The following is a 10,872-nucleotide window of genomic DNA, read 5'->3' as shown; positions in this document are numbered from 1 at the left end:
TCTGGAATGGCTTCATGAATACCGCTAATACCACCAAGAGCCATTTGTGTAGAAAACACGGGAAAATCAGCTGCTCCAACATTCGAATCAGTTTCATTACCCGTTGGATTAGAAGAATAAGGAGGTGCTTGAGATGGATAAGACATCATCGATCCATGATATGGATGATAGTTTGGAACAGCTGACGGCATGAAGAAATTTGGTGGATAACCATAATTTGGGTGTTGGGATTGGTTGGGAGATTGATTTTGAAACTGATAACTGTTGGGATTTGGGTAGTTGAAAGGTTAATTAGAAGAATTTTGGGTGTTGAAAGGGTTATTGTTTGGATCCATTTAGATAAATGGATATTTATAGCTAAAACAAAAGTTTATTGGAGACTAATTTTTCTTTTTCTTTTTTATCTAAGGACGAGTTTTTTTTCTATGTCCAAGTCAAATGGAAGTAGTCTCAATTTATAGAGAATGAAAATAATAAATTTTGATATAAATTTTGATATATTTATTTATAAATTTTATGAAATAATTGAAGTTATATAATTGAGATGAAAAAAAAACATAAAAATCAATCCACCCAATTAAAATACAACACTTGTCACATTTATTTTCTTCCTTCTACTTTCACGGGTGTTGATAATTATCAACACAAAATTTGCCACATCAGTCACTTTTCGTTTACCACAAACCATTGTAGTGGAAATATTTTTTCAACAGTTGTAATATAGTTTACAACAGACCATTGTAACTAGTCTCATGTGATTAGAAGCCTCTGTATCAATAACCCATGATTCGATAAAATACTTACCTGAGATTCGTTCACGTGTGTCTGACTTTCGTTCGTTAAGCTTCTTCAAAGATTCCCATTCTTGGTCACTTAAGCCAATGCTTCCGAACGATCAGCCTCTGTGATAACCAAATTAGCAACTGCAGATGGTTTAGCAAGTACCACCTGGTTGGCATGAGCTGGTTTGACGCTCTTGGATGGCAAAGACAGAGCTCTACGTCGTTCAACAGGAGAACTACTCGAGCTTCCCGATTGTGTGGTTGGGAGCTTCGAGCCATTCGACCGAGGACGATCACCCCACCACCAAGGATAGCCAATCTTCCGAAAACATTTGGCAGCAAAATGTCCAGTTCGTCCACAACTAGTACAAACCGCAGCTGGATCACGAAGCACACTCTGTTGACGAGAACGAACCAAAGTCTGTACCGCAAAACTCGCACCTTCGTTTCGTTCTTCCAGCACACGGCTCCCTCTCTTAGACTCCTCATCCTGAGTCACAACCTGATATGCCTCATCAAGAGAAGGCAATGGATCACGAGATAGGAGAGAGGATTTCACCGCATCAAACAAGGATTCATCCAAACCCATAAGAAACTGGTGAATTTTATCCTCCTCACGCTCCTTTGCAATCTCTTCCACGGTCTTAGCTCTCTGAAAATCCGCAAGACTCGTCCACAGTTTGGTAAGCTTCCCATAATATGCTTCCACAGCTGTACCTTTCTGCTGACAATTGGCTAGCTCTGTTTTGAGTTGCTGAACCCTTTGCCCGATCAACACTGAGAAACGCTTTTGTATATGCATCCACAGATCACAAGCGATTTCATGGTGAGACAACGAAATGCTCAAATCCGGCGCCACCGTAAGCTTGATCCACGAAACCACCATGGCGTTATTTGCCCACCATTCCTCAAGATCATCCGAGTCATCACTCGGTTTGAGAATCGATCCATCCGCAAAACCAAAATTCTTTCTTGCTTGAAGGGAAAGACGTAGATTCAACACCCATTCATCATAGTTGGGTCCTCGCAATTGTGGCTGCGAGATGATAGATCCGGGGTTATCCCCAAATGAGAGATCATAAGGATCAATTCTCCGACGTGTAGATTCAGGACGAGTAGATGTCATGGTTGAGGTAGGTTTAGTAACAGATTCTTCTGTCATCTTCGAGAGAATATAGAGAGTATATCGATTAGAATAGATCGAGATACTTAGGGCAAAGAAAGATAGAAAAACAGAGCAAAGATATAAAAGAGCTAAAGATTGTAAAACCTAAAATTTTAGATATTGCTCTCATACCATGTCAAGAAAACTAGTTTGGTGTAAAAGGTTTTCTTACTCTATTCATCAGCGGGTAGAACCATAATATACATATGCAGACAATTAAACCTAAGTACTTACAGATATTGCATAACTAGACTTAGTCAATCCCCTATATATTAATAGAGAAGCATTCTCAAGAAAATGTTGATGTGTCGTCGTTAGAGAGCTCGGAACACCAATGAATTTATTGTCTTCATTTTTATAGATATTTACACATAATTGCTATTGAATGATTAAGGAATATTCTTTTACAATTAATTAAAAAAATTCAATTTAAAATTAATTTTAATCATTTTTATAACATAATTAATTATTAAAATATAAAATCATTAGATCTAAAACGTTTTCAAAACCGGAATTTATTCACCTATTAAAAAAATTGATTACTATTCACATATTTAAAGTATCCAAAATAAAATTATCACAATAATCATTATTACAGGGAATTGACTTATTTAATATCATTGGTAGAATATTTCACGGGTGAAACATATTCTTACACAAAATAAAAGAAATTTTTTAAAAAATAAAAAATCATGCATAGATTAAGAAAAAGGTTATACATATATTTAACTGATATATAATAATTTGATTTAAACATATTTTCAAGGGTTATATATATATTTTTACATAATTTAGATACTAAAAAAATAAATTTAAACATAATTCTAATTTTATCTGCATATATTTATTCGATACTATGTGTGGAGTTTTACCTAATATAAAAATTATATGGACACATATATCTCTCGATACTTTTCCAAATCTATCTGCAGTTCAACATTTTTGTCCGAACAATACTTTATTTGGGGAGCCAAAAAAAAAAGTTAATATTTTGACCATTCAAAAAAAAAAAAAAACTTGTGATGGAGAAACCAAAGCAGGAAAATAACAAAACCAAAGCAAAGAAAATTCACAAAAGGCAAAGCTATCTTAGAGAATCCGAGCTGGCAAATCCCTCGGCACCATCATGTGGATGATAGTACTGCCACGTATACAATTACTTATCCACGTGTCATCTGTCCGAAGGCATTCTCAGATCGCGGGCAAAATCCAAACTCTTATCATCAAAAAAATCTCAATTTAATAAAAAGATAAAATTCTCATAGCGTTTCTCTAATCTATTGTCTTCTTCCTTCTCTCTCCGGTGACGCCATGAACGCCGCCGTGTTTAGTGCTTCTGCTTTATCTCTTCCTATCTCCTTCTCTAAAACCAGATCATCTTATCTCTCTAGAAAGAAGGTAACTTTACTCTTCTTCTCCACTTGGGTTGTGAAATCATTGTCAAATTCTGGAATTTTGGGAATTGGGTTTAGTTATATTTGACGGTAGAGTGATTGTTTGATAGAAAAGGTTTGATCTTTAATTGGTTAAGTGATTTTTTTGGTTACAGGGAGTGAAAGGAGAGTTCAGGGTTTATGCTGTGTTTGGTGATGAGAGTGGATTAGTTGAGAAGAAGAGTCAGTGGAGACCTTTGTTTGATGTTGAGGATCCTAGATCAAAAGCTCCTCCTTATAAAGGCAAGTTCTTGGATGTTAACCAAGCGATTGAAGTTGCTAGATTCGATATTCAATACTTGGATTGGCGTGCTCGTCAAGATCTTCTTACCATTATGATTCTTCATGACAAGGTTTGTTTCTTCCTTGAACTTCTTCTGCATTGACCTCTTTTGAGCTTACTTAGGTCTATCTAGTTTGTAAAGTTGCGTTTCTTGAGCTTATGATAAGAATAGAGCTATGAAATAGCTGTAGTTTGCTACATTTAGTCCTAGGCTAGATATAGTTGGCGTTTAGCTAAGACTAGCTCATTATTGCTTTATGGGATTTGATGCTATGTTTGTGTCAGGTGGTAGATGTACTAAATCCCCTAGCTCGTGAGTACAAGTCCATCGGTACTGTGAAGAAAGAACTAGCTGGATTGCAGGAAGAACTATCAAAAGCACACCAACAGGTTCTTAAGAATGCTATTCTCTGAAAATTAGCTTTTTAGTGAGGGCTCCTCTTCAGGCTTATTTCGAACTCTTTTTTCAAAACGAAACAGGTTCATATATCTGAAGCAAGGGTTTCAACTGCTTTAGACAAGTTAGCTCACATGGAAGAACTGGTAAATGATAGGTTGTTACCTGGCAGAGTTGTAACGGATTTAGATAAACCCTCCTCTTCAACCTCTACTTCTACTATCGAGTTAGACAGGGAAAAGACAAACACTGGTGCTAAGAGCTTGAATGTTTCTGGTCCGGTTCCGCCTTATAGTCCAAACTTGAAGAATTTTTGGTATCCGGTCGCTTTCACTGCAGATCTCAAGCATGACACAATGGTATAATGCTAGTTCTTGCCTGATTTCTGTCTTTATTTATTTACAAGCTTCTGACAAATGCTATTGTTTATGTCTCAAGGTGCCAATTGAATGCTTTGAGCAACCATGGGTTATCTTTAGAGGTGAAGATGGGAAACCAGGATGTGTACGGAATACATGTGCACATAGAGCGTGTCCGCTTGATCTTGGCACAGTAAACGAAGGGCGTATTCAATGTCCTTACCATGGTTAGTAACTCATTCTCTACACATGGTTGACAACAAGTGAAAAACCACATGTAGTATCTTATTAGATGTGACCTTGTAGGATGGGAATACTCAACCGATGGAGAATGTAAGAAGATGCCATCTACAAAGCTACTGAAGGTGAAGATCAAGTCGTTGCCTTGTCTTGAACAAGAAGGTATGATATGGATCTGGCCTGGCAGTGATCCACCTACACCTACAATTCCTTCTTTACAACCTCCATCAGGGTTTGTAATCCATGCTGAGGTAATTCTTACATTTTAAGCATCTCTCCAATCCAATCAACTCATATCTATGTGTCATTTTCTCATTTGATCTCTGATAAACTCCCAGCTTGTAATGGAACTTCCGGTGGAACACGGGTTGCTCTTAGATAATCTATTGGATCTTGCGCATGCCCCATTCACTCACACATCCACTTTTGCTAAAGGCTGGAGTGTCCCAAGGTTTGTTTTAACTCTTATTACTCTTTTCAGCATTAAGATAAATCTGTTTTAACTGTGTACTCGTTTTAAGCTTTTTGTTTCTGCACCTGCAGTTTGGTGAAGTTCTTAACGCCTTCCTCGGGTCTCCAAGGGTACTGGGATCCGTATCCAATCGATATGGAATTTAAACCGCCTTGTATTGTGCTATCGACAATAGGGATCTCCAAACCAGGGAAACTAGAAGGGAAAAGTACAAAGCAGTGTGCAACACATCTTCATCAACTCCATGTCTGTTTACCTTCTTCCAAAAACAAGACAAGACTTCTATACCGAATGTCACTGGACTTTGCTCCTATTTTGAAGAATCTTCCATTCATGGAACACCTCTGGAGACATTTCGCTGAACAGGTAAAATACAGCGCAAATGAATCGATCATCTCATCGTGGCATTCCTGTATCTTAAGTTACCATTTCTATGTTTCCAGGTCTTAAACGAAGATCTACGGCTGGTTCTAGGACAGCAAGAACGGATGTTGAATGGTGCAAACATATGGAACTTACCAGTTGCTTATGACAAGCTAGGAGTTCGGTATAGACTATGGAGGAACGCGGTAGATCGTGGCGACGAGAAACTACCGTTCTCTGACTAACTGATACTGAAGGAAAAAAAAAATTCTAATGTTTTAGCAAACGTTGGAAGTTTTAGCAACTTCACATTCACCAGCAAACCTCTCAAGAAAAGTTCAGGTTGTTATCTGGTTCGTTCTCGCCGCAGAGAAAGCTTAACCAAGTACCCGGGGTCTGTGGATTCATCTAGAAGAAGTTGATGAAACAAACAACTTTTGGTTAGATAAGAAAAGTAAAAAACATGCACTGTAAATCCAAAGGAAATAATATTGTTATTTATTTTTCCCTGTGTACAGCTCACTCTCTTATGAGAAATTGAATATCAAGTTTTTCCCATAAACACTCTCATGCCTTCCAACTTCCAAGAATCATTTGCTTAATTTGTAACTATCTAAATTTGTATATACGAAAGACAAAAAGTTACATGTATGTAGTGGTTATGATTTTAAAGAACAGAACACAACTCTCATAGACTTAGCAAATTAAACATGCATGTAAAGTTACCAAGACATCTTGAGAGATAAAAGGTAAGTACAAGTATTTTAAACAGAACAAAGTTACAGAGCAGAGCCACAAAAGGGGCAGAAACGGAAATCAGGCTCCACGACACGATCACAGAAGCGGCACATAGCTAGAGAAGACACTGGTGGCGGTGAAGACAGTGACTGAGGGAAGAACAGATCGCAGTCTTTACAATGAAGTAGAGGATCTTTGCCAGGCCATCGCCAAACAGGAACGAAGAAGAGTTTCAAGACTTTGTCGTAATCGACCAAATCGGCTTCAGAGCCGCATCTTATGCATGTTCCGGCGCTGGATTTAAGCACCTGTCTCACTTGTTGCCCTAACCCACCAACGAAGAAGAAGAACATATTTTTTTAATCAGCTCTTAAGGGTTCTCACCAAAATTGTCGGTTTATGATTTCGAATCAAAGGTGATAACACGAGTTTTTATTTTGCCTTTGTTGTTGTTGTTCTAGTGGTTTCTAGTCGAGGCACGATGAATATAAAATTCTTTTACCCTTTTTTTTTTATTATTTAATGGTTTTACTCTTACATTTTCTGAGTTCCGACAATAGTGCAAAATTTTGTTTTGGAAAAATAAGAATTTCATTTTCTTTTTGTAAAACAGAATTTGATATTATTTTATGTTTTAAATATTAACAATAATCTATATATATATATTTTAGTGAAAAATATTTTTAATAACATTAATTTAAAGTTTTCTTCCAAAGTTCAAACATACATTCATTCAAATGTTCTAAAAAATACCATTTCTAAATATAAAAATTATTATTGAGAAATAGCAAAACTAGTACTTAATCTCATCATGTTCCATACTCTCCAATGATTCATCACTTCTGGTACTCTATTGTCTGCGGTGTTTCATTGTGTCTGATGATCTATCATCCTCGGTGCTTTATCGTCTACGGTGTTCCATCGTCTTTGGTGTTCCATCATTTTTGGTGCTTCATCTTGTGTTTATGACGTTGTTCACCTTTATCTTCCTCTGATGCATAAGATTTAGAATTTGAAGAGTTGAGAGATTTTGCAAAATCGAAGAATTTGAAGATCGAAGATGGTATAAGATTCAAAATTGTCACCAATTGCAGAAGTCGTCTCAGATGACCACGTTGCAGTGGAACACCACTTGTGCGATTCTCTTTCGTCATCCATCATCTTCTCTCTCTCTCCTTTCAAATTATTTCAATTTTCTACTAATTACCGCATGATTAGATTAATTCTGAACAAAAAACACATCCTGGAGATAAGATTGTAGGATCCAGACCGAAACCTCTACTGCACATTTCACAAAGTGGTCGGACATTCAACGGAGCAATGTAGGCATCTCAAGGAGATTTCCTCGAGAATTTTAAAAAAGGGAAGTAGAGGTTGAGTTCCGTCCTAAAGGGCCAATGAGGGGAAGGAATCGACGAAATTTCCAAAATCAAAGGAAGCACATCTTTCGCATCATCGAAGAACAGTATAATCTGATGGAGGACCAGCCTGCGGGGCCAAATGCTGAGCAAAAAAATCCAGATCCAACTAGCCCACAATGGAGGAACCACAAAAGCCGACTTAATCAGGAGCAGCCTGCGGCAAAAAAGGCAAATTAACATGATTATGGGAGGACTTCAAGACTGCAACGACTTGCTCAGATCAATTTGGAAGCAAAAGCGACAAGTTTTTCACATCCAAAACTGCCCAATTAACGAGCGAGAGGAAGATGTCACAATCTCTTTCACTGGCCATGATTACCAAGGAATACAACATCCACACAATGATACTCTAGTCGTCCAGATCAATATCGAAAGTTTTGATTTGGGAAAGGTACTCATTGATATCGGAAGCTCGGTTAATTTAATATTCCAAAAAACATTAGAGCAAATGCAAATCAACGAGGGTGAGATTAAGCCTAACACCAGACCCCTAACCAGCTTCAACTTAAAGGCCGAGCTAAAGGTCAGAAAGATCAAGTGGGTAGTAGAAGCTTGAGATTTATCCCGCTTAACTAAATTTCTAGTCGTAGACACACCACCAATCTATAGCGTGATCCTTGGTACTCCTTAGTTGAACACCGCACGAGCAGTTTGATCGACTTACCACCATTGCGTAAAATTCTCAGTGTCTAGCAAAAATATTTACACCTTATACGGAAGCCAGCGGGAGGCAAGACATGCTTTGCAATTGAAAATAAACACCGAATGAGCAAGGAACAATTGGAGTCGAGAGATATGACGCATGAGCCACTCAAAAGATATATGCTAGCAATTGTAAAAAAACATTGCAAGTTTCCATCAACGAGTTGGACCCTACTCGCTGCGTAGCGATCAGGAAAAGACTTAAACAAATTATAAAGCTGACCTCATTAAACTCCTCAAGGAACACTCATCAATCTTCGTGTGGTCATTATCGGATATGGTGGGCATCAGTAAGGACGTAACGAGCCACATGCTTAATGTTGATCCCACCTTCAAACCAATCTGGCTGAAGAGAAGGAAGCTAGGACCAGAACAAGCACAGGCCGTTAACGACGAGGGGAATGATTGTTAAGCTAAGCAGATCATCGAAGTCTAGTATCCAGATTAGCTCGCCAACCCGGTAGTCTTCAAAAAGAAAAATGGTAAGTAGCGTGCGTAGAGTTCACTGACCTTAATAAAGCTTGTGGATCTTTCCTTTGCCTCATATTGATAGACTCATGGAAGCAACTGCGGGGCACCAACTCCTTTCCTTTATGGATGCCTTCTCAGTTTACAACCAAATCGTCATGCATCCCGATGACCGAGAAAAGGCAGCCATCATAACCAATCGAGTCACCTACTGTTGCAAGGTAATGTCATTCAGATTAAAGAACGTAGGAGCGACCTACCAATGAATCGTCAATCAAATGTTTGCCGATCTCCAAGGAACTACCATGGAGGTATATATCGACGATATGCTTGTCAAATGAAACAATCAGACCTGTTTTAAAAAAATATAATAATATAGTTAAATATCCCGTAATATTTAATTATAAACCAACTAATAAACCAACAACAACCCAACATACAGAATGGAAGACATATCAAACCAACTCCAATATATTAATATACAATACCAATCATAACCAATATAAACCAGCAACCTAGCATACTTCTAACAAGGTTCCAACAACAAAATAACATAAACACATAACAACAACCAAGACACTAGATCATCATCCACCTCATCGCCATGATTCCACTCTACACAATGAGATGCGTGAGTATTCACAGAAATATCCAGTGAGGCGATCCTCCCATCTATGAGTTATACACACAAGCAAATCAAAAGTACAAATACAAATAAAATATAACAAACCATTCATTAAATAGAATACCTAATAACACAAGTCATACAACCCAATCGCTTAGATAAGTTCATGGTCATGCACTCACCTTAACAAGCTAATTCTAACAAAAAATAAAACCAGGAGAGACTCTCCTCGCATCTTAAACTATCCAGAAACGCCCTACAACCAAAAGCAACCTTGAAGCAAACTGGACAGAAACATCAGAAACAGTCTCAAAGACGAAACCTTAAAATAAAAACTAACTGTTAAGTATCATATCCCTTCGTTGAAAAGCTAGCCCTAAACGTCACGAAGCTTCCAACAAAATCTTGTGCCGATCAGAAACCTGACGAGACCACGATCTCAGTTACAGTCTCCAATGGTCTCAACTCGCGTCTGAGAAAACGTGTCCCACAAACTGCCAATAACTCACAGATTTTAAACCCAAATTAACTTCTGTAAAAAGGAGAAGCTACGAAAAAGGCTTAGGTACAACTGTACCAAAAAAATCATTACCTTAGGAAACAATTTCAACAGTCGAACCCTCCCTCTCCCAAACCCTAATAGTTCTGTTTCTTTTTCTTCTCTCTAAAACAAAGCTTTGTTGATCTCCTTCTTCTCTTTCACACCAAATCGACCAAGAGGCCTCTTTTTCTTACAGACCAACAACGACAATCACAAAAGAAAAAGAGGCGTCATTCTCATGAAGAAAAAATAGGGCTTTTTGGTTTAATTAGATTAAACCAGGTTTATCTAAACCAAAACTAATTAACCACCCTTTGGTTTAATTAATAACTCAACTAGCTTAGTAAACCAACCAGAAATTAGACCAAATTCACTCTAATTCCCGATATAAACTCCAATATTTCATATTTTTTGGGACACGGGTGTTACATCAACTCTCTTGTCGAGACAGATCATGTTATCCAGCCAAATGTACATTCGCAGTGAAATCTGGAGAATTTTTCGCGATCACCAAACGATGCATCGAAGCAAATCTAAAATAGATCGCGGCAATTCTCGAGCTACATTCTCCCAGAAATAAGAAATAAGTCCAGTGTCTTATGGGACGGGTAGCTGCGTGTCATCGCTAGGTCGACCAAAGTGTTTGCTATTTTATTAACTACTGAAAGGGAACAAGGACTTTAAATAGGATGAGCGATGCGAAACAACCTTCTCCAAGTTGAAAAATTACCTAACAAGTCTATTATTTCACAGAACTAAATGAGAAAATAAAAGGCAAGGTGAAGTTTGGAGATGGCTCTTATGTCAATATAGAAGGAAAAAATTCAATCCTCTTTTAAGGTAAAACAGGTGAACAAAGGATTGTCACAAACATTTATTTTAT

General features: G+C 37.7%; 3 protein-coding genes across 3 annotated transcripts; 1 reads left to right on the top strand and 2 right to left on the bottom strand.

The window, feature by feature from the left end:
* On the bottom strand, nt 874-1,944 carry LOC109130644. Its single transcript, XM_019240531.1, has one exon. It carries the CDS (start codon nt 1,942-1,944, stop codon nt 874-876), a length of 1,071 nt encoding a protein of 356 aa, XP_019096076.1.
* Nucleotides 3,207-6,003, top strand: LOC104777569 (chlorophyllide a oxygenase, chloroplastic). Its single transcript, XM_010501841.2, has 9 exons — nt 3,207-3,345; nt 3,497-3,733; nt 3,949-4,053; nt 4,144-4,419; nt 4,499-4,646; nt 4,726-4,910; nt 4,998-5,110; nt 5,203-5,497; nt 5,575-6,003. Exons 1-9 carry the CDS (start codon nt 3,259-3,261, stop codon nt 5,737-5,739), a joined length of 1,611 nt encoding a protein of 536 aa, XP_010500143.1. The 5' UTR covers nt 3,207-3,258; the 3' UTR covers nt 5,740-6,003.
* Nucleotides 6,128-6,682, bottom strand: LOC104777568. The gene has a single exon (XM_010501840.2). The coding sequence runs from the start codon at nt 6,583-6,585 to the stop codon at nt 6,274-6,276; it is 312 nt and encodes a 103-aa protein (XP_010500142.1). The 5' UTR covers nt 6,586-6,682; the 3' UTR covers nt 6,128-6,273.

This window comes from Camelina sativa, chromosome 3 (assembly GCF_000633955.1).
Source record: "Camelina sativa cultivar DH55 chromosome 3, Cs, whole genome shotgun sequence".
Taxonomy (NCBI): domain Eukaryota; kingdom Viridiplantae; phylum Streptophyta; class Magnoliopsida; order Brassicales; family Brassicaceae; genus Camelina; species Camelina sativa.
Note: the sequence above shows the minus strand (reverse complement) of the source record. Positions and strands in the feature narration are given on the sequence as shown.